Raw genomic sequence first — 25,315 nt, 5'->3', positions numbered from 1 at the left:
CATACAACCCACATAAAATACTCATCTCTCTTAAAGAAGAGGCCTCTAAGAGATACAAAAACAAAATTGTTTAAAATACAATATATGAAGGTGCTTACCAAATTAAGAAAATCTGGCATTCACGTGGCTTCAATAGCACAACAAGTAGTTGAGGCTCAAAAATGGAAATGGATTCCTGGGCGTGCATGGCCCTTTTGTTCAAATCAGTATAAGCAACAGAAATGAGTGAACAATTCTTCAAAAGCTCTAAAGAAAAGGAAAATGGCTTTCCCTTAACCAATTTCCAATGATTAACACTGTATTTTTTCATTAAATGGGAATAAGCAAAGCTCTAAGGACCTCAGGACCCGTGAGATAACTAAAAAGCAGCAGGTTTTAGCCAAAACTACAGACTGCCTCCTCTAATATATCTTTAAATCTCTGCATTCTGTCATTTCTAATGAAAACTCTTAATGTCTTAAGTTTTAAATGTCATATTTTTCATTAACATATACATTTTAAGAAGGCAAAAGAGCACAGTGGCTAAAAGTTTAGGCCCAGCTGCTCACCTATAAACAGGAAATTTAATTTCTCACCATAAACGGGAAAAAATGCATCAATTACTATTATCATATGGTATAGAAATTTCCGTTTTTTGTTTCCTCTCCTTAAACATGACCTTTCCAGAACAGTCTAAGCCACTTAACACGGGAGCAGAAAAATACATCAGCTTAATCTTTCCTAGCTTCCACTACTCTGTTTATAATCTAAAACCACTTTTTAAAAACATCTAGGTCACTGCTTATATTAAAGTAACAAAATACAAAATTAAACCGTTCTTATCAATAGCGATCTCCTATTGTATTGTCAGAGATGGAATCCAAATCACAGCTCAAGCTTTTAGTCAAATTGACAATTACAATGCAAATACCCAGGCTCTGGTGTCTTAAGAAAAGGGGGTGGGAAGCAATCTTCCTCTCCCTCTTTCTTTGTAATTTTGTGCATTCTGCAAAGAGAGAAAAAAATAAGTACAGAAAATTTCTCTAATTTTCCCTTGCAGAAAAGAACAATTGTCTCTTTAGTACTATTTTTATGCTCACCAGATGTAATGTGCTTTGAGAACAAATGTATAAAAATCAAGGTTAAAAAAAAAAAAGCCTACCCACATGCTATATCTAATTATTCAACAACATAGCCTCTTCAAAGTAATTACCAACTTACAAGGGTATGCCTTCTTCTGTGAAATGGAAGGAAACAGAATTTCAGAAAACAAAAGCAGATTTTTCTATCAGCTTACATTAAATTTTAGTGTTGTAATTTTTGTTCCTAATTTTCAATTAACAGTGAAAAAAACTTTAAAAAATCTGTCAATTTATAAAGGTTAACAATCTACAAGCACATGTAAGTGTATTTTTAGAATTCCCAGAAAAATCATTTCATAAATGAAAAGAATTTCCATTTGTTTTGAATCTTTTGGGTTTCTTGTTTCTACTTTTTATATTTTATATACAGACCAAAGAAACATTTAAAAGGAATTTCAACAAATTTTTCTAAAATGATAGTACCAAAATATAACCAATATAATAAAATAAGAATCCATAAGTGCACACAACAAGAATTTCTTTCTTACAGTATGATTTTATACATGTAGAAGGAATAATAAAAAATTTTTAAATCACTATCTAGCACTACTTATAGTAGTAATTGTTTCAGATGAGTCAATAATAGATCCTAAAATTAGTGAGCAAAAGTATGCTGGAAACAGGATATGTTCAAGTCCCAAAGAGTTTCCCTATAAAATAAATAATTTAAAAAGAATAATTGTAACTTTACAGTGGATAAACCCACCTGGTAGGCAACACCATAACCAAGTGCTCAGTCTTTTTCAGTAATGTAACAAACCAACATTAGATGACTCCTGATACGATACTATGGGAAGGATATAACTCCAGTTATCTGAGTTTCAAGCCAAAAGTCCATAACTTGAATGAATCTAGTCATGAAGAAACATCAAGAAACCCAAAATGAAAGCCATTCTACAAAAGAAATTGTTCGCACCCTGAGAAGTCATCACTCATGATGACTAAAAAACTGTTCAAGATTAAAGGAAACTAAAGAGACATGACAGCTAAATTCTATGTGTGAACCTATACTTTATCCTGGACCAGGAAAGGACACTATTATAGTAGCAAAATTTGAATAAAACCTATAGATTAAGCCATAGTATTTTATTGATTTTAATTTCCTCATTTTGATTGTTGCACTGTGACTAGTAAAGTAAACATACATATCAAATTATTTAGATGAAAAATGATTTTTTAATCAGCTGATAGAGAAGTATTTCTATCACATCTGCAAATTGAAAATGTTTCACAAAAAAAATTACATATATGTTGATGTATCTAGAATATATGACAAAGCAAGTCTGGTCAAATATTAATAAGGGAATCTAGGTAAATGTTACACAGAAATTCTTTATTCTAAATTTTCAACTTTATCTACATCTGAAGTTTCAAACTAAGAGTACCTAAAGGGTAACTATTCTCCATTTTGAACCAGTTTGATAACAACCTAATTCAGGAGTTGTAACACTTTTTCTGTAAAGGGCCAAACTGCTAAAACTTTAAACCTTGTGGGCCATATTTACTCGTGGGCTACAACTACTCAACTCTGCCATATGTCATAAAAGCACCCACAGACAATATATAAATGAATAGGAGTGGTGTGCCCCAATAAAACTTTATTTACAAAAATAGACAGTGGGCCAGATTTGATCTGTGAGCCACAGTTTGATGATTAATTTTTCTGGCCCAGTCTATGCCCAGAAAAATTGATCATAATAATTATACTTTCAGTTAACATTTTCTGAGCATATGACAGACACTATGTTAATTGCTTTACTACCATTATTCATTTATTCTTGAACTAATCTAATGAGACTGATACTATTATTATTTCCATTTTCCACAGACAAAACTAGCACCTAGAGAAGTTAAGAAACTTGCCTAATTAAGGTCACATGGAGAGCGAGTATGAAACCAGGGAGGTCAAATTCTATATACTGAACTATAACCAGTATACTATATTAATACTTCTCAGATGTGTTGAATTATACTGTTGCATGCAATAACCATTTTAACATGCCTAAATAAATATCCAAAATCAAGATTTACATCCCATGAAAGTGTTTTTTCACAAACCTCCTGTAGCTGCAGGGACATGAGTCCCAGTTGATCCTGGCGTCTTTCCACCAACTCCCTTTCTGTACGCATCTCTCTCTCTAGTTCCTGAAGCCGCCGCTCCACCCGATCTGAAACCTTAATAAGAATTGAGAGGAACAGTAGCATTATACAACGAGCAAGCAAAAACAGACTAAATTGAGAAGACAGTTTTATACCAGATACACTACTGTTAAAGCATTTAAGACTGTTTTGTTTGCAAGGCCTTTTCTAATAACACTAACATGAAATAGCTGGCCAAAAACATACTCAAAGTTACAAAAGAAAGTCATCATTGCTGTCCAAATAATCTACACTTTGATCCCAATAATTGCCTCAAATTCTCTGAAATACGATATAATTCAGTTGATTGGAGTTACAAGCAATACACTAGAAAAGGGTGCCCTCTGGTGAGTTAGAATGTAAATACCAATTTTGCTAAAAATTGTATTTGTTAGCCAATTAATGATAAATTGTTCTATCTAATTAGTTCTTTTCTATTTTATTATGCATGAGCATGACCTGCATATGAAGGTATTGATGTTTATTTGTAGTAAATAATTAAAAGGGCTTTACATTAGCTTGTGAACCTTTTCTACCATGATCTCCTAAAAATAAACAAGCTGTAAAAGATCAAAAACTAAAGTCAAACTGAAAAAAATGTTTAATTCGAACTCACTAAAATAAACATGAAAGAATTTTTCTTTCTGACACAAAATTTTCCTTACTAAGAGTTGCATAAATTCAAACACATCTCATGTATATCATTATACAGCCCACTAAATAAAATTTACAATGTCTATATTTGGTACAGGAGGACAGGGAAGACATTTGTATTCATATAAGAGAAGCAATAAACAGTTCCATTATAAGAAATCTTTTGTTACCAATTATTTATATGACAAAGAGTCAAGAAAAGTCCTGACAAGGAATGTTACCAGGGTCATACAAATGTTCTAAACTGAATTATGGAGGTGGCTGGATAACTCAGTAAACGCACAGAAAAAAAAAAAAAGTCATTAAATTGTACACTTAAAGCATTAATTTTATGGTATACTACAGTTCAATATAGTTTTAAAAAAATAAACACAAGTTTACTTAGGCAGAGCAAAAGTTTAGTTTACCCTTGAACAGCAGGGATTTTAACTGCAAAGGTTTACTTCTAAGTGGATTTTCTTCTGCCTCTACCACCGCTGAGATAGCAAGACCAATTCTTCCTCAGCCTACTCAATGTGAAGGATGAAGACCTTTATGATGATCAATTTCCATTTAATAAATGATAAATGCATTTTCTCTTCCTTATAATTTTCTTGAAGACACTTTTTTTCTTTAGTTTATTTTAAGAATACAATATATAACACATATACAAAATATGTGTTAATTGATGATGCTATTGTCAAGGCTTCCTGACAATAGTAGGCTATTAGTAAAGTTTTGGGGGAGCCCAGATTTACAATGTATCCCCAGACTGCATTCAAATAGCTATCTACTGAAGATTGACAATGAATGAGTAGTTAAAATTTCTCTGATTAAATTCAATGAGTTGAATGACTTCTACATTTCAGAAAAGAAGGCTGGCCTTATTAGAATCCTATCAAAAGTAAAGCAGTCCAAATAACCACATACTGAAATCAATATCCAAAATTATTTAAACATCAGCAACTTTGCCACCATAGCTAATACATGTGACAATACAGAGTTACTATATTTGGAAGACTGCGTCTCAATTTTGTTTGTTTGTTTGTTTGTTTGTTTGTTTGTTTGTTTGTTTTTGACAGTCTCACCATCACCCAGGCGGGAGTGGAGTGGCAAGATCTTGGCCCACTGCAACCCTCACCTCCCAAGTCCAAGTGATTTTCCTGCCTCAGTCTCCCTAGTAGCTGGGATTACAGGCACCTGCTACCATGCCTGGCTAATTTTTGTATTTTTAGGAGAGATGTGGTTTCACCATGTTGGCCAGGCTGGTCTTGAAATCCTGATCTCAAGCAATCCACCGACCTCGACCGCCCAAAATGCTGGGATTACAGGCGTGAGCCACCGTGCCCAGCCTTCGATTCCTTCTAAGTAATAGTTTTATTGAAACATAATTTCCTGTGTTAATATACATATATATTGTGAAATAATAACTATAGTCAAGCTAATTTACATATCTATCACTTTACTTAGCTAACATTATTTTTGCCAATACTATAGTCATCATTCTGTACATTAGTTCTCTAGAACTTATTCATCCTATATAAAGGAAACTTTGTATCCTTTGACCTATATAATCCCATTTTCCTGACCCTTCCCCAACCTTGTCCTGCCCCTAGCAACCACCATTCCACTCTCTGCTTCTATGAACTACACTTTTTAGAGTTCACATATGAGATAATGCAGTATTTATTTATTTATTTATTTGAGATGGAGTCTTGCTCTATTGCCCAGGAGGGAGTACAGTGGCACCATCTCAGCTCACCGCAACCTCTGCCTCCCGAGTTCAAGGAATTCTCCTGCCTCAGCCTACCAAACAGCTGAGGCTACAGGCACATGTCACCACACCTAGCTAATTTTTGTATTTTTAGTAGAGACAGGGTTTTACCATGTTGGCCAGTAGGGCTCGATCTCCTGACCTTGAGATTCACCTGACTCCGCCTCCCAAAGTGCTGAGACTACAGGCTTAAGCCACTGTACCAACAGTATTTACATTCTTGTACCTGCCTTACTTCAGTTAGCATAATGTCCTTCAGATTCATCCATTTGTTGTGGCAAATGACAGGATTTCCTTCTTTTTTAAAGTTGAAAAATATTCCATTGGGTGTATACACGTGTGTGTGTGTGTGTGTGTGTGTGTGTGTGTGTGTTTCTTTATCTGTTCTTTGGTCAATAGATACTTAGATTATTTTCATATCTTGACTATTGTGAATAATGTTGCAATGAACATGGGTGTGCACGTGTCTCTTCAAAACACTGATTTCCTTTAACATTAATATCAAAATTAAGAATAAAACTACCAAATGATTCAGCAATCCCACTTGTATTCAGAAGTGGGATTTCTTGATCATTTGGTAGTTTTATTCTTAATTTTGATATTAATGTTTCTCTTATACAACTTCTGACATAGGTACCAGTGATCCTTGCTTCTTGGTATTCATGCACTTGTGTAATCCTCTACCCTTGAGTGTAGGCTAGGCCTAGGGACTTTCTTCTAATTAATACAACACTGCAAAAGTGATGGGATTTCACTTCTATTGTTAGGCTGCAAAAAATTGACTTCCAATTTGCTAGCATCTTCTCTCTTGCCGGACATCTTCTTGTCTGCTTGTTCTAATAAAGCAAGCTGCCACATTATGAGATGCTCTACATAGAGGTCCCATATCAAAGAAACGAAAGAAGCCTTTGACCAACAGGTTGTGACTGAATTCTCAAATCCAATAAACTACAGGGAACTGAATCCTGACAATGGCTTCATAAGCCAGAAAGCTGACTCATCCCAGTCAAGCCTTGAGAAGAAGGCAGCCTGCAAGTGACCCAGAGCCAAAGGGCCCAGATAAGCCACACCTGTCACTCAAACCACAGAAACTGCCAAACAAAATGTTGTTTTAAGCCAGTAAGTTAGGGGAAATATGTTACATTAAATATTAATTGTACATACCCAGATGCCAGGACCATCCCCAAAGGACCCAATATACAGGCCAGCCCCCGCAGATGCAGGCACCAGGCCCACCTCCAGGAACTCAGGTTCCAGGTGCACCTCAGTACCATACCAGCCCCTCTAAACACAGGCTCCAGGCATTCCCCCTTGGGCCCATGTACCAGGTCCATCCCAGCACCAGGAAGACCCCAGCAGACTTAGACTCAAGTCTCACCACAGAGCCAGACCAGCTCCTATGGATGTAATCTTCAAGCCTACCGCTAAGAACCCAGGCACTAGGGACACACCTGCAGACTCAATCAACTTGGCCCACACCAGTAGACCCTGGTGCCAGGCCAGCCCCAGAGGAGCCAGGATCCAGGGCCCCCATGAAGACCCAAAGTCAATGTCTCTCCCAGTGAAATCAGGCTCCAGGCTCAAACTCATAAACCCAGACAACAGGCTAGCCTCTGGGACCCAGATATCGACTAAGGCCACCTGCTGACCCCGTCACAAGGCCACCTCCCATAAAGGCACCAGCAATAAAGCCCACTAATGAATCCCGCCAGAGACTCTACCAAAAGTCTCTGCATAGACTCATTAAGTAAATGAAATCCCTTGTCAAAGCCAGTCTATGAAGTCTGGAAGAAATGCTTACTTCTTCAAATGCACAGAAACTAAGGCCATAAGGAACATAAATGATCAGGGAAACATGTTATCACTAAGAGAATAAAACACCAGCAACCAATCCCAAAAAAATGGAGATCTTCAAACTGCCTAACAAAAATACAAAATCATCTTAAACAAATTCAGTGAGCTACAAGAGAATACAGTAGTCCCATTTTACTCATGCAGGATACAGTGCACAATCCCCAGTGGATGCCTGAAACCAAGGATAGTATCGACCCCTATACATACTATGCACAATTTTTCCCTTCTTCACAGTTTCACAGATAGGAAACTTGTTCATATCATACAAATAAAAAATCTCAGTACACATTTTTTTCTTTCCAAGTTGAGGCTTTCACATTTTCACTTAGAAGAAACACTTTATAGCTTCTCTTTGGCATTGCCAAACTGTTGGCATCACTACTCTGTACTTTAAAGACATTATTTCATAAAATAAGGGTTACTTGAACAAAAGCACTATCAGGCTACTGAGACAGCAACCCTGATAACTGATACAACTGCTAAGCAACTAATGGGTGGGTTGTGTCTATGGCATGGACATACTGGATAAAGAGATGATTCATGTCCCAGGAAGGATGAAGTGAGACCACCGAAGATTTCATTGCTCTACTCACAATGGCATGCAATTTAAATCTTATGAATTTTTATTTCTGAAATTTTTCATTTACTATTTTTAGATTGCAATTGACCACAGGAAGCTGAAGCCATAGACGGCAAAAGTGGGAAAGGACAGACTTCTGAACAGACAACAAAATCAGAAAATTGTTACATGAACAAAACTAGGAATTCAACAGAGATAGAAACCAACAAAACAGAAACTCTGAATCTAAACAACACAATGACTGAATTGAATAATTCCAGAGCAAGTGTGACGCAAACTAGATCAAGGAGAAGAAAGATCCCATGAGCTCAAAGACAGGTCATTTGAAACTGCCTACTCAGAGAAACAAGCAAACAACAACAACAACAAAACAGAGAAAGAAAAAGAATGAAGAGACTATGGAATTTATAAGATACCATCAAGTAAAGAAATTTACTCATTATAAAAAATCCCAGAAGGAGCAAACAAAGAGAAGGAGATGAGAGAATTTACTTAAAGAAATAATGGCAGAAAACTTTCTGTATCTGGAAAAAGAACATCCAGATGACTGAGGATCAAATAACAACAAATAGATTAAATATAAAGAGATCTTATGAAACACACAATAATCAAATTCTCAAAAGGGAAAAAAAAAAAGAGAGAGAGAAAATGCTGAAAGCAGCAAGAGACAAACAACTCATCACATAGAAGGGACCCCCTATCAGACTACCAGTGAATGTCTCAGCAAAAACCAGGAGAGAACAAGATGATATATTCAAAGTGCTGGTGCGGGGTGGTGGGGAGGGATGGTGCTGCCAACCAAGAATATCATCACCATTAACTTGTCTTACAAGAAATATAAGAGAGTTCTTCAAGACCAAATGAAAGAATGCTAATAACATGAAAGCACATGAAAGGATAAAGTTCGCCATAAAAGTACAAATATACTCAAATTTAAAATACTCTAATACCCATAATGGTACTGTTTAAGTTACTTTTTAGTATAAAAGTTAAAAGATAAAATATTAAAAATAACTAAAGCAACAATAATTTTAATGGATAAACAATATTTAAAGAGGTAAATTTTGACATCAATAATGTAAAATGGGAGGAGAAGTTAAAGTGTAGACAGTCAAAATTAAGTTGTTATCAGTTTAAAATGGACCGTTACAATATGTTTTATGTAAACATCACGGTAATCAGAAAGAAAAAAACTTGTGCATATCTAAAAGACAGAGAAAGCAATCAAAGCATACCACTACAGAAAATTATCAAATCACAAAGGAAGATAGAAAGAATGGAATGAAGAAAGTATAAAACATTCAGAAAACAATTAAGAAATGGCAGAAGCAAGTTATTATCTAAAAATAAATGCTTTAAATGTAAACAAATTAAGTTATCCAATCAAAAGAAATAGAGCAGCTACAGAGACTTATTCTAATGACCCAATTGCATGCTGCCTAAAGAGACTCACAAACAGACTTTAGAGACACAAATGGAGTGAAAAATGAAGGCATAGAAAAAGATACTCTACACAAATGGAAACTAGAAAAAAAACAGAGACAGCTATACTTATATCAGAGAAAACCATAAGTCAAAAAATGTAAAAAGAAACAAAGAATGTCATTAAATAATTATAAGGAAGTCAATTCATCAAGAGGCTATAATTGTAAATGTATATGTACCAAATCAGAGCACCTAAATATATAAAGTAAATCTTAGTAGATCTGAAGAAAAGGATTAAACAGAAATACAATAGTAGTGTTGTAGACAATGGACAGATCATCCAGATGGAAAGGCTACCAAGAAACATTAGACTTGATCTATGCTTTAGAACAAATGGACCTAACAAACATATATGGAACATTCCGTCAAACAGCAGCAGAATACACATTATTCACAAGCATGCACAGAACACTGTCCAGGATAGATGATGTTAGGCCACAAAATGAATCTTAACATATTTAAGAAAATAAGTATTTCTTTAGACCCTAGTGGTATAAAACTAGATATAAATGAACAGGAAAAATTACTAATATGTGGAAATTAAACTACACAATTCTGAACAACCAGTGGGTCAAAGAAAAAATCTGAATGAAAAGGAAAAAAATATCTTGATACAAATACAAACAGAAATGCAATACACCAAAACCTATAGGAAGCAAAAAAGCAGTTATAAGAGAGTTTTGTGGCAATAAATGTCTACATCTAGAAAAAGTTCTCAAATAAATAACTATACCTCAAAAAAACTAAAAAATGAAGCAAAAACAAAACTAACTCACTGTCAGTAGAAGAAAGGAAATCACAAAGATTGCAGCAAAAATAAATGAAATAGAGACTATTAAAACAAAAAAAAAAAGATCAATGAAACTAACAGTTTTTTGTATTTTTTTAACTTTTACTTTAGGTTCAGGGTACATGTGCACATTTGTTATATGGGTAAACTTATGTCACAAAGGACTGTTGTACAGACTAATTCTTCACCCGGGTACTAAGCCTAGTACCCAGGAGTTATTTTTTCTGCTCAAAGTTAGTTTTTTGAAAAGATAAACAAATCTGACAAAATGCTAGCTAGACTAAAAAAATAATAATAATAATAAAGTAATCACTCAAGTAAATAAAATCAAAAGTAAATGAGGAAACATTACAAATGACACCACAAAAATACAAAAGCTTATAAGAGAATACTATGAACAACAAATTGGATAACCTTGAAGAAATGGGTAAATTCCTAAAAAAATTATAACTTACAGAGACTGAGTCACAAAGAAACAGAAGATAGAAACAGAAAATCTAAACAGACCAATAATGAGTAAGGTGATTGAATCAGTAATCAAAAACTTCCCAATAAAGAAAAGCCCAGAATCTGATGACTTCCCTGGTAAAATCTACCAAACATTTAAAGAACTAATACCAATTAAGCTCTTTCAAAAAACTGAAGATAAGAGAATATGTTCAACCTCATCCGATGAGGCCAGCAGTACCCTGACAGCAAAGACACTACTAAAAAAGAAAATTACAAGCCGATATCCCTGATGAACACAGATGTAAAAATCCTCCAAAAAATACTAGCAAACCAAATTCAGTAGCACATTAAAATAATCATTACACCATGATCACTTAGAATTCATCCCCATAATACAAAGCTGCAAATCAGTAAATGTAATATACCACATTAACAGAAGAATAAAAATCATGATCTTCTCAACAGAGGCAGAAAAAACATTTAATATAATTCAACAACCTCTCATGATAAAAAGAGAAACTTTCAATAAAAGACATAGAAGAAATGTATTTTAACCTAATAAAGGCCATATACAACAAGCCAACAGTTAACATAGTACTCAACAGTAAAAAATTAAAAGCTTTTTCTCTAAGATCAGAACAAGCCAAGGATCCCCACTATGAACACTTTTATTCAAGGTAGTACTGAAGGTCCTGGTCAGAGTAAGTAAGCAGGAAAAAGAAATAAAAGGCATCTAGATGAGGAAGGAAGAAGTTAAATTGTCCCTGTTTTCAGATTACATGATCTTATATATAGAAAGCCCTGAAGAGTCCCTTAAAAAAAAAAAAAACTATAAGAAATATTAAAAAATTCAGTAAGTTGCAGAAATCAAAGTTCAACATACAGGAATCAGTAGCATTTCTATATATAACAACTCAAAAAAAAAATCCATATTCACTACAGCATCCAAACAACACGAAGAAATAAATCTACCAAAGGAGATCAAAGTTTTGTACTCTGAAAATGATAAAATTTTAAAGAAAGAGGAAGTCAGCAATGTAAAAACATGGGAAAAGAAAATAGCCAGCAGGAAAAAAATATCAAGATATAAAGAGAAAGCCACATAATATAGGCACTATAGACTATGGTAAGGAATTTAGAACAAAAGAAACCCAGGTAGGATTTTTAAACCTGGAGAAATAATTAAACATAATGACAAGTAAAAAAATAATATGGCTGCAGTGAGAAGCACAGATAAAGGCAGGTTTGGGAGCAGAGGGATTGACTTCAATGGATGCCACTGTAGTAAACCAACTGAGAAGAGATGGTAGCTTGAAAAGTAGTATTGGAAGAAGATGGACTTCAGCAAGATTTCAGAAATTAAATTGTCAGAAATTAAATTAAATTTTAATTTTAATTTCAGAAATTAAATAACAGGATTTTGTAATGGACTAGAAGTCTGGGGTAAAGAAATGGATCTAGGTGAATCCTTGGTGATCAGCTTAAGAAGCTAGATAGAAAGTGATGCCATTTCCTGAGACAGGGAAGACCAAAGTAGGTAAAAGCAGCCTTAAATGAAGGCTGTGGACCTTAACCTAAAGATATATCATATATTTATAGCTTTTAAGTGATGACATAATTCCTAAGAATTATTTTAAAGAAAGCATATTTTAGTACTTCTTTATTTTTTCTATCTCTGAGACCTACAGGGGGAAAATATTATAAATGTAATACAGTACTAAAAAATTCATATTTATCAGGATACCACTATCAACTAACTTTAATACTAGAATACCAAAAATTACTAAATATCCATATTTGGTTATAAAGATAGCAAAATAACAAGAATACAAAATAGAATGGCTTTTAAGATTAGCATTTAATGAAAGGAGGTCAAACAAAAGAAAAAGCATTCTGTTTAAAAGATTGTATTCTTGCTTTTCAATACATTGATTCCTCAGATCTTTAATAATACCTGGTGCTTCAAAGTCTACTTAAATAAATGTTATATATCCTGCTGCTGTAATCTATGCAATAATCATGTTATTCTAAATGCAGTATTGACAGAATTCTTTTAAATTCTATTGATGGTCAGCCCTTCCAGAAACAGCTGGATCCACATTTACATTTTTAATAGTGATCCTACTATAGAAAACTGAAATATAATTGACTTTTTCCTCCATAAATAATCAAACAACATCTAGTCACATCACAATCAACTCAATAAAATCTAGACAACTAATAAACTGAAATTTCCCCTATGGTATAAGGCCTATGCAATATTGATTGCTTATCACCATAATTAAATGTTAATAAAAATATTTTCCATGACATCATAATATAAACAATATCTATTCCCTTCCAATAGGCAATCTGACATAACAAAAAATATTTATGATTCACAAAAGATTAACAAATCAAATGTTGGCATACATGACAATATCCAAAATTGTTGGTCTTTCAAAGAAAAATGTGTTCCATAAGCTTTCAAGATACATTTTAGTTACTGAAAAAAATGCATGATAAACAATCATAGCCTCAGAATAACACACAATAAGTGTGATTAACAGCGCTTACCAGCAGAAAGTAAAACTGGCAAGAGACAAGGGGAGTCATTTATTTTCAGTTTATGTATGTACAATATTTAAGTTTGTCACAGTGAATGTACATCATTTTGGTAATTTTATTTTAAATTTAAATCTGAAGCAGGGGAAATAACTGCAGCCTCTGAGAAGCTTAACACTCAAATAATGAAATCATCTTTTCTGACAGCAGGTTATCATGAATTCACAAATATAACGCGATATGTCAACCAGTTATAAACCATAAGTGTTGACTTCAATTGGAATAGTGAGTCACAAAGTCTATATTATGCCCTGGAAACAAACATCACCTAGCCTTCAGAAGACCTTCTAAATTTCAACAATGTTATTATTAAGCTTTGCTTTGGACAACTGTTTCTTAATCAGGACTACAAACACGCACAAAAGTTTGAGATGCCCTTGGTGCAATTATGAGACAACCTTACCTTGACAGCAAATTACAGAAAGCACAAAACGAGGTTTAACATCATAACCCGATGTAAGGAACTGGAACGCGAACAATTCAACTGAGTGCATAATTATGTGGGCACCATTTTCTGGGTTTAGGCAATATAAAAGGCAGTGTCCTCAAGAACTGGGCAGAGTGGACAGTTGGGTAAACTAGCAAGTTGTCTACAGCAATTACACCGATGAGCTGGGCACCAGTGAGGTGTGACATCCAGTTGCGCTTTATGTGACGTGGAGTCATTCTTGATGCATGGCAATAAAGATGAGAAACAATTTGAGCTTTCTCTGAATTCAGCTAACTGCTAACTTTTTACTCAGTGGCTACATTTTAAACACAAAGTTAAACTGTAGAATATATATAGATGATACTTACTGTTTTATTTGCTATGTGAAAGAAATCCAAATAAGATGATAACTGTTCATTATGGGTTCTCTTGTCACATGGTGGAAGGTGAAACAATAAATGTAATGTGCACTATGCAAACTAGTATTAAACCCCAAATTGAAACCATTCCAACTAACAGCTTCGAAAAACAGCATGATACTATAACTGGATATAACCATGGCTCACTCAGGTCTACAAGGACATCAGTAGAATATTAATAATATCTGAATTTAGATCAAAGCCTGTTTACAAGTGATATAATTTGGCTGTGTCCCCACCCAAATCTCATCTTGAATTGTAACTCCCACAATTCCCATGTGTCATGGGAGGAACCCAGTGGCAGGTGATTGAATTATGGGGGTGGGTCTTTCCTGCACTGTTCTCATGATAGTGAATGAGTCTCACAAGATCTGAAAGTTTTAAAAATAGTAATTTCTCTGCACAAGTTATCTCGTTTTTGCCTGCCGTCATCCATGTAAGATGTGGCTTGCTCCACCTTGCCATCCATTACAATTGTGAGGCCTCCCCAGCCTTGTGGTACTGTAAGTCTATTAAACGTCTTTCTTTTGTAAATTGCCCAGTCTCAGGAATGTCTTTATCAACAGCATAAAAACAGACAAGCACATTCACAAGATGTATATCTATATAGCAAGTAGAAGAAGCGCCATGCAACAGTTGAAAAATTTAGTGAAATCTTGTACATTACAAATAGCAAACATAGCCTGGATGTGGTGGGGTGACTCATGCCTGCAATCTCAGCCTGTAATCCCAGCACTTCGGGAGTTTTGCGGCCGGCATATCACCTGAGGTCAGGAGTTCGAGACCAGCCTGGCCAACATGGCAGAACCCTGTCCCTATTAAAAATACAAAAATTAGCCAAGTGCCATGGCACACACCTATAATCCCAGATATTCAGGAGGCTGAGGAAGGAGAATCACTTGAACCTGAGAGGCAGAGGTTGCAGTGAGCCGAGATCACACCACTACATTACAGCCTGGACCACAAAGTGAGAATTTGTCTCAAAAAAAAAAAAGAGAGAGAGAGACAGAGAGAGAGAGAGAGAAGAAAAAGACATAGCAAACATATTAATGAAATCTGATTTTTAAAAAAAAAAGATTAAAGGAGTTTCTTCCAAAAATAACAGACTACATAATTCAGACGAAAATAACTAGAAAGCTAGAAAGAATATTTTAAACAAAATTGAGTTTTAAAACACTGAGAAGTTAAAAGGTACTAAGGAAATATAAGAATAATGTGCAGAAGAAAGTAACCCAGAGAGAACAGTCCATCCTTTAGAACCACTTTGCCTCCTGAAATATCAGCTCATTTCAGAAAAGGCAACTGAGACACTCAGAGGCTGAACAGAGTTTTTACCAGATTCTTAAGGTTAAATGAGAAAAAGAGTTGAGTTAAGGGACTTGCAAGTAATGGGACCCTGATTAATCACCCTCTTAGCCTTTGAACTGGAATCCTGAAGGGCCATACACAGCAGTAATGGTGAACCAGAAATACTTAAAGCTGCCAAGACAGGACTCTCAGGTCCATCTGCAGCTAAAAGTTTTCCCTTTCCCTTACAAAACCCATTCATAGAGTTTGGAAGGAGTGACCGTACCACCAGATAAGCAGAAATTAACACAGGAGCACAGAAAAAAATGATAAACCAAGGATATATGACACCACCAAAGGACTGCAATAATTATACTGTAAATGACCCCAGAGAAAAAGAAATTTATAAATTTCCCCAAAGAAATTTCAAAATAATACTCTAAAAAATCCAATGAGATGCAAGAAAATACAAATAGACAATTCAATAAACACAGGCAAACAATTCATGATCTGAATGAAAAATTCAACAAAGAGATAGGTATCATTAAAAAAAGAACCAAACATAAATCTTGGAGTTGAAGAATTCAATCAATGAGATAAAAATAAAATTGAGAGCTACAATAGCAGACTAGATCAAACAGAAGAGAGAATCTGTGTATTTGAAGAGGAGTATTTTGAAATGACTCTGCCAGAGGGGAAAAAAAGAATGAAAAAGAGTAAAGACTTATAAAACAACCACTGAGCAAACAAATGTTCACATTATGGGAATTTCATAAAGAGAAAAGAATGTTTACTTAATGAAATAATTACTGAAAACCTCCCAAGTCTTGGAAAAGATGCAGATATCCATATCTATGAAGCTCAAATGTTCACAAATAGATTCAACTCAAAGAGATTCTCTTCAAGTCATATTATAATCAAATTGTAAAAAATCAAAGACAGATTTTAAAAGCAGCAAAAATTAATATCAAAACTTCTTATACTACTCCAAAAAGTAGAGCTAGAAGAAATACATCAAAACACATTTATGAAGGAGCATCACTTTGACACCTAAGCCAGATAAATACATCACAAGAAAAGAAAGCTATAGGGCAATCTTTCTGATGAACACTGATGAAAATCCTCAATAAAATATTTGCAAGCCAAAGCCAACAATACATAAAAAAAAACTATACATAATGACTAGACAGGATTTATCCCTGGCATGCAAGTCTGATTGAAAATATGCAAATCGATGTCATATACCATAATAACAGAACAAAAGATAAAAACCACATAATAATCTCAACTGATGCAACAAAAAGCATTTAACAATGTTCAGCATACTTTCTTGATAAACACTGTCAACAATTTATGCATATAAGAAAAGTTCCTCAATATAATAAGAACCATTTATCAAAAGCCCATAGTAGGCATTATAAAAATGAAGAAAAACTGAAGCTTTTCCATTAAGATCCAGAACAAGGCAAGGATGCCCCCTCTCACTATTTCTATTCAGCAAAGTACTAAAAATACCAGCAAGAACAATTAGACAAGAAACAGAAATAAAATGTATACAACTGGAAAAGAAGTCAAGTTATCTCTATTTGCAGAGGAAATGTCCTATACATCAAAGAATTCAAAGATCCCACAAAAAAACTATTAAAAATAATTAGTTCAGTACAGGATACACAATCAACACATAAAAATTACTACATTTTTATACACAACATCCTAACTGAAAATCAGGAAATAGTTCCATTTATGATAGCATTTTAAAAAAAACAACTGAAGAAGCAAGAATAAACCAAATGCCAAATTAGAAAAAATTATAATAAAGACCGAAATAGAAATAAATGAAATTAAAACTAAGAAAACACAACAGACCATTGAAATGAAAACTTGGTTTTTTGAAAAGATAAATAAAATTGACAAACCTTTAGCCAAACTAAGAAAAAAATGGAGAGGACCCAAATAAATAAAATCAGAGGTGAAAATGGGTACATTACAACTGTGATTGCAGAAATTCAAAGGACCATTTGTGTTACTATGAGTGTCTATATGCCAATAAATTGGAAAATCTAGAAGAAAACTAGACACACACAACCTACACAGATTGAACCATGAGAAAATACAAAAGCTGGGATCCAAGACGGCCGAACAGGAACAGCTCTGGAGTGCAGTTCCCAGCGAGAATAACCTAGAGGGTGAGTGATCACCGCATTTCCAAACGAGTTATTACTGCCCATAGACCAGGAGATTCCCAGGCTGAAAAGCACCATACATTTCCAGCACAGCTGTTTCAGCTGGCGCAGCAGGTCTCTGCACAAAAACTCACACAAATCTGGGCAGCCATTTCAACTGGCACCTGGAACGCCTGGGAAAGAAAAAAAAGGGACTGAAACGGGGAACCAGGTGATCTGGCTCAGTGGGTCCCACCCCTACAAAGAGCAGCAATCTGAAACACTCTGGATTGAGAGTTTTACAGCAAGCACGGCAGGACCCAGGATGATCCAGCTCTGTGGTGGAAGGGTGTCCACCATTACTGAGGCAGTCCACCACTACCTAGGCAGTCCACCATTAACGAGGCTGTCCGCTATTACAAAGGCAGTCTACTATTACTGAGGCAGACCGCCATTACCGAGGCAGTTCTAACTATATCTCTATAAACAAAACCACAAGGAAGTTCACACAGCAGCTGAGCAGAGCCCATGGCAACTCAGCAACACCTCTGCTGGCAGTGACTAGGCTAACTCCTTGCTGCTAACTCTGCAAAAAGGCAGCAGCATGTAAGGAACTTATAAGTAAAGCCCCACCTACCCAGGACACAGCACATAGGAGAAAAGGCGGTTGTGAGTTCCACTGCAGCAGACTTAAACATACCTGCCCAGCAGATCTGAACGGAACAATGGAGCTCACGGTTCAGCACTTGAGCTCCTATAAGGAACAGGCTGTCTCCTCAAGCAGCTCCCTCAACCCCATATATCCAAAGAGACACCTCATAAAGGAGAGCTCAGGCTGACATCTGGAGAGTATCCTTCCGGGACGAAGATAACAGAAGAAGAAACTGGCAGCAACCCTTCCTGTTCTTCAGCTGCTGCTGGTGATCCCCAGGCAAGCAGGGTTTGCAGAGGACCTGCAGCAGTCCTACAGCAGAGAGGCCTGACTGCTAGAAGGAAAACTAAAAAACAGGAAGAACTTCATCATCAACAAAAAGGACATCCACTCAGAGACCCCATCTGAGATTCACCAACTACAAAAATCACAGGTAGATAAATCCACAAAGATGGGGAAAAAAACAGCAAAAAAAGAAGAAAACACTGAAAATCAGAATGCGTCTCCTCCTCCAAGGGATGACAACTCCTCACCAGCAAGGAAACAAAGCTGGACAGAGAATGAGTCTGATGAATTGACAGAAACAGGCTTCAGAAGGTAGGTAATAATAAACTTCTCTGAGCTAAAAGAACATGCTCTAACCCAATGCAAAGAAACTAAAAAGGTTGAAAAAACGTTTGACAAAATGCTAATGAGAATAAACCACTTAGAGAACAATATAAATGACTTGATGGAGCTGAAAAACACAACACAAGAACTTCGCAAAGCACACAAAAGTTTCAATAGCCAAACCGACTGAGCAGAAGAAAGGATATCAGAGGTTGAAGATCAACTCAGTGAAATAAAACGAGAAGGCAAGATTAAAGAAAAAAGAGTGAAAAGAAGTGAAGAAAGTTTCCAAGAAATATGGAATTATTGGAAAAGACCTGATCTACACTTGAAAGGTGTAACTGAACAGGATGGGAAAAAGGAATCCAAGCTGGAAAACACTCTTCAGGATATTATCCAGGAGAACTTCCCCAACCTAGCAAGGCAGGCCAATATTCAAGTCAAGGAAATACAGAGAACACCACAAAGATATTCTGCAAGAAGAGCAACCCCAAGGCACGTAATCATCAGATTCACCAGGGTTGAAATGAAGGTAAAAATGCTAAGTGCAGCCAGAAAGAAAGGTCAGGTTACGCACAAAGGGAAGCCCTTCAGACTCACAGCAGATCTCTCGGCAGAAATCCTACAAGCCAGAAGAGACTGGGGGCCAATATTCAACATCCGCAAAGAAAAGAACTTTCAACCTAGAATTTCATATCCAGCCAAACTAATCATCATAAGCAAAGGAGAAATAAAAACCTTTACGAACAAGCAATTGCTGAGAGATTTCGTCAACACCAGGCCTGCCTTACAAGAGCTCCTGAAAGACGCTCTAAAAATAGAAAGGAACAACCAGTACAAGCCACTCCAAAACCATACCAAATGGTAAAGAGCATTGATAGAATGAAGAAATTGCATCAACTACTGGGCAAAACAACCAGCTAGCATCAAAATGGCAGGATCAAATACACACATAACAATATTAATCTTAAACATAAATGGGTTAAATGCCCCAATCAAAAGACATAGACTGGCAAATTGAATAAAAAGTCAAAACCTATCGGTGTGCTGTATCCAAGAAACCCATCTCGCATGCAAGGACACACATAGGTTCAAAATAAAGGGATGGAGAAAGATTTACCAAGCAAATGGAGAACAAAAAAAAGCAGCTGTTGCAATCCTAGTCTCTGATAAAATAGACTTTAAACAAAGATCAAAAGAGACAAAGAAGAGCATTACATAATGGTAAAAGGATCAACGCAACAAGAAGAGCTAACAATCCTAAATATATACACACCCAATACAGGAGCACCCAGATACATAAAGCAAGTTCTTAACTACCAGCAAAGAGACTGAGACTACCACACAATAATAGTGGGAAACTTTAACACTCCACTGTCAATATTAGACAGATCAACGAGACAGAAAATTAACAAGGATATCTAGGACTTGAACTCCAATCTGGACCAAGCAAACCTGATAAACATCTACAGAACTCTCCACCCTAAATAAAAAGAATATACATTCTTCTCAGCACCCCATCACACCTACTCTAAAATTGACCACATAATTGGAAGTAAATCACTCCTCAGCAAATGCAAAATAACGGAAATCATAACAAACAGTCTCTAAAACCATGGTGCAATCAAATTAAAACTCAGAATTAAGAACTAACTCAGAACCACACAATGTCGTGAAAACTGAAGAACTGGCTCTTGAATGTTGACTGGATAAATGATGAAATGAAGGCAAAAATAAAGATGTTCTTCAAAACCAACGAGAACAAAGACACAACATACCAGAATCTCTGGGAAACATTTAATGCAGTGTCTAGAGGAAAATTTATAGCAATAATTGCCCACATGAGAAGCAAGGAAAGATCTAAAATTGATACCCTATCATCAAAATGGAAAGAGCTAAAGGAGCAAGATCAAAAAAACTCAAAAGCTAGCAGAAGACAAGAAATAACTAAGATCAGAGCAGAACTGAAGGAGATAGAGACACAAAAAAAGCCTTCAAAAAATCAATAAATACAGGAGCTGGATTTTGAAAACATCAGCAAAATAGACTGCTAGCCAGATTAATAAAAAAGAGAGAAAAATCAAATAGACGCAATAAAAAATGATAAAGGGGATATCATCACCAATTCCACAGAAATACAAATTACAATCGAGATTATTACAAACACCTCTATAGACATAAACCAGTAAACCTGGAAGAAATGGATAAATTCCTGGACACTTGCATCCTACCAAGCCTAAACCAGGAAGAAGGTGAAACCCTGAATAGACCAATAACAAGGGCTGAAGTTGGGGCAGCAATAGCCTACCAACCAAAAAAAAAAGCGCAGGTCAAGATGGGTTCACACCTGAATTCTACCAGATGTACAAAGAGGAGCTGGTACCACTCCTTCTGAAACTATTCCAAATAATCCAGACAGAGGGACTCCTTCCCAAAGCATTTTATGAGACCAACATCATCCTGATACCAAAACCTGGCGGAGACTCAACAAAAAGAGAAAACTTCAGGCCAATATCCCTGATGAACATAGATGCAAAAATCTTCAATAAAATACTGGCAAACCAACTGCAACAGTACATCAAAAACCTTATTCATCACAATCAAGTAGGCCTTATCCCAGGGATGCAAGGCTAGTTCAACATACGCAAGTCTATAAACATAATCCACCACATAAACAAAACCACATGATTATCTCAATAGATGTAGAGAAGGCCTTTGACAAAATTCAACAGCCCTTTATGCTAAAATCTCTCAATAAACTAGGTATCGACGGAACGTATGTCAAAATAATAAAAGCTATTTATGACAAACCAACAGCCAATATCATACTGAATGGGCAAAAACTGGAAGCATTCCCTTTGAAATCTGGCACTAGACAAGGATGCCCTCTCTCATCACTCCTATTCAACATAGTATTGGAAGTTCTAGCCAGAAAAATCAGGGAAGAAAAAGAAATAAAGAGCATTCAATTAGGAAAGGAGGAAGTCAAATTGTCTCTATTTGCAGATGACATGATTGTATATTTAGAAGACCCCATCATCTCAGCCCAAAATCTCCTGAAACTGATAAGCACTTCAGCAAAGTCTCGGGGATACAAAATCAATGTGCAGAAATCACAAGCATTCCTATACAGCAATAAAAGACTTAAAAAGAGCCAAATCAAGAACGAACTGACATTCACAACTGCTGCAAAGAGAATAAAATACCTAGGAATACAACTAACAAAGGATATAAAGGACCTCTTCAAGGAGAACTACAAACTACTACTCAAGGAAATAAGAGAGGACACAAGCAGATGGAAAAAACATTCCAGGCTCATGGTTAGGAAGAATCAATATTGTGAAAATGGACACATTGCCCAAAGTAATTTATAGATTCAATGCTATTCCCATCAAGCTACCTACCATCCTCTTCACAGAACTGGAAAAAAACACCTTAAACTTCATATGGAACCAAAAGAGAGCCTGCATAGTCAAGTCAATTCTAAACAAAAAGAACAAAGCTGGAGGCATCAAGCTACCTGACTTCAAACTATACTACAAGCCTACAGTAATTAAAACAGCATGTTACTGGTACCAAAACAGAGATATAGACCAATGGAACAGAACAGAGGCCTCAGAGGCAACACCACACATCTACAACCATTTGATCTTTGACAAACCTGACAAAAACAAGCAATGGGGAAAGGATTCCCTGTTTAATAAATGGTGTTGGAAAACTGGCTAGCCATGTGCAGAAAGCAGAAACTGGACCCCTTCCTGATACCATACACAAAAATTAACTCCAGATGGATTAAAAACTTAAGCATAAGACCTAACACCATAAAACCCTAGAAGAAAACCTAGGCAAAACCATTCAAGACACAGGCATAGGCAAGGATTTCATAACTAAAACACCAAAAGCACTGGCAACAAAAGCCAAAATAGACAAATTGGATCTAATTAAACTCCAGAGCTTCTGTACAGCAAAAGAAACAATCATTAGAGTGAACCAGCAACCAAAACAATGAGAAAAAATTTTTTGCAATCTACCCATCTGACAAAAGGCTAATATCCAGAATCTACAAAGAACTAAAACAGATTTACCAAAAAAAAAAAAAAAAAAAAATTCAAAAGTGGGCAAAGGATATGAACAGACACTTTACAAAAGAAGACATGTATGAGGCCAACAAACATGAAAAAAATGCTCATCATCACTGGTCATCAGAGAAATGCAAATCAAAACCACATTGAGATACCATCTCACACCAGTTACAATAGAGATCATTATTTTCTGGAGGCAGCAGATGCTAAAGAGGATGTGGAGAAATAGGAACACTTTTACACTGTTGGTGGGAGTGTAAATTAGTTCAACCATTGTGGAAGATAGTGTGGCAATTCCTCAGGGACCTAGAAATAGAAATTCCATTTGACCCAGCAATCCCATTACTGGATATATCCAAAGGATTATAAATCGTTCTATTATAAGGACACATGCACACGAATGCTCACTGCAGCACTGTTTACAATAGCAAAGACCTGGAACAACCCAAATGCCCATCGATGATAGAATGGACAAGGGAACTGTGGCACATATACACCATGGAATATTATGCAGCCATAAAGATCGATGAGTTTGTGTCCTTTGTAAGGACATGGATGAATCTGGAAACCATCATTCTCAGCAAACTGAGACAAAAACAGAAAATCAAGCATCACATGTTCTCACTCATAGGCGGGTGTTGAACAATGAGAACACATGGGTACAGGGAGGGGAGCATCACACACTGGGGTCTGTGTGGGGGAAGAGGGGAGGGACAGGAGGGGATAGGGAGGTTGGGGAGGGATAACATGGGGAGAAATGCCAGATATAGGTGACTGGGGGATGGAGGCAGCAAACCACATTGCCATGTATGTACCTATGCAACAATCTGGCATGTTCTGCACATGTACCCTAGAACCTAAGATGCACCAAAATATATATATATGAGAGAGAGAGAGAAAGAGAGAGCAAGAAAGAGAGAGAGAGAAAGAGAGAAAATCCAAAAGCTGAACAGACCAGTAACAAGGAGATCAAAGCCATAATAACATGTACTCTAACAAAGAATACTCTTGAGACCCAAAGGCTTCATTGTTGAATTATACCAACCATTTAAATAACTAATACTTATCCTATTCAACCTACTTCAAAAGATAGAGTAAGAAAAGTAACAGAATAATCCTGGCCATTTTATAAAACAAGTATTATCTTAATACAAAAACTGGATAAAGATATATCAAAAAAGGAAACTACAGGCCAATATCCCTGATGAATACTGATGCAAAAACCCTCAATAAAATATTAGCAAGCTAAATTATATAACACATTGAAAAAAGGTCATCATGACCAAGTGGGATTTAGTTGAGGGATGCAAAGATGGCTTAACATACTACCCAAAGCAATATATAGGTTTGACATAATTCCTATCAAAACCATAATGGCTTTTCTCACAGGAAAAAAAAAAATCCTAAAATTTGTATGGAAACATAAAGAACCTAAAACAATTCTGAGAAAGAATAACAAGGTTGGAGGAATTATATTTCCTGATTTAAAATTATATAACAAAGCTATAGTCAAAACAGTGTGGTACTATCATAAAAACAGGCACATATACCAAGAGAACAAAACAGAGAACCTAGAAAGAAGCCCAAGCAGACATGGTCAACTAATTTTTGACAGGGGCATCAATAGGACACAATGAGGAAAGACGCATCTTTTCAATAAATGATGCTAAGAAAACTGGAATTTCACACACAAAAGACACGGGACCCTTACACCATACATAAAAATCAGTCCAAAATGGATAAAAGACCTAAATGTAAGATCAGAAACTACAAAACTCCTAGAAAAGATCATAGGGGAAATCTCCTGGACACTGACATTGGTAATGATTTTGGGGTATCGAACCAAAAGTTCAGGCCACAAAAACAAAAATAAATAAATAGGATTACATCAAACTAATGTCTCTGTACAACAAAAGATATAATCAACAAAATGAAATAGCAGCCTAAAAACTTAGAAAAATACTGGCAAACAATATATCTGATGAGGTTATTACCCAAAATTTACAAAGAACTCATACAACTCAATAGTAGAAAAATAAATAATCCAATTTTTTTAAATGAACAAACAATCTAAATAGACATTTCTTCAAAGAAGACAAATCACCAATAAGTGTATCAAAAGGTATTTAACATCATTAATCATGAGGACAGTGGAAATCAAAACCGCTATGGGATACCACATTACAGCTGTTAAGGTGGTTATGATTTTTAAAAAGTCAAAAAATAACAAATGTTTGCAAGAGT

At 35.7% G+C, this 25,315-nt stretch overlaps 1 protein-coding gene across 9 annotated transcripts in view; it reads right to left on the bottom strand.

Moving 5' to 3' along the window:
* Window positions 1-25,315, bottom strand: part of CEP128 (centrosomal protein 128) — a 476,123-nt gene that overhangs the window by 399,992 nt on the left and 50,816 nt on the right. For all 9 annotated transcript variants that reach the window (XM_074392897.1, XM_074392891.1, XM_074392894.1 and 6 more), the window contains one exon: window positions 3,180-3,296. In XM_074392897.1, the coding sequence (XP_074248998.1) occupies window positions 3,180-3,296 (117 nt within the window). The remainder of the gene's footprint in view (window positions 1-3,179; window positions 3,297-25,315) is intronic.

The sequence above is a fragment of the Saimiri boliviensis genome, chromosome 2, assembly GCF_048565385.1.
Source record: "Saimiri boliviensis isolate mSaiBol1 chromosome 2, mSaiBol1.pri, whole genome shotgun sequence".
Lineage (NCBI taxonomy): Eukaryota > Metazoa > Chordata > Mammalia > Primates > Cebidae > Saimiri > Saimiri boliviensis.
The sequence above is the reverse complement of the archived record's forward strand: the minus strand, read 5'-3'. Positions and strand labels throughout refer to the sequence as shown.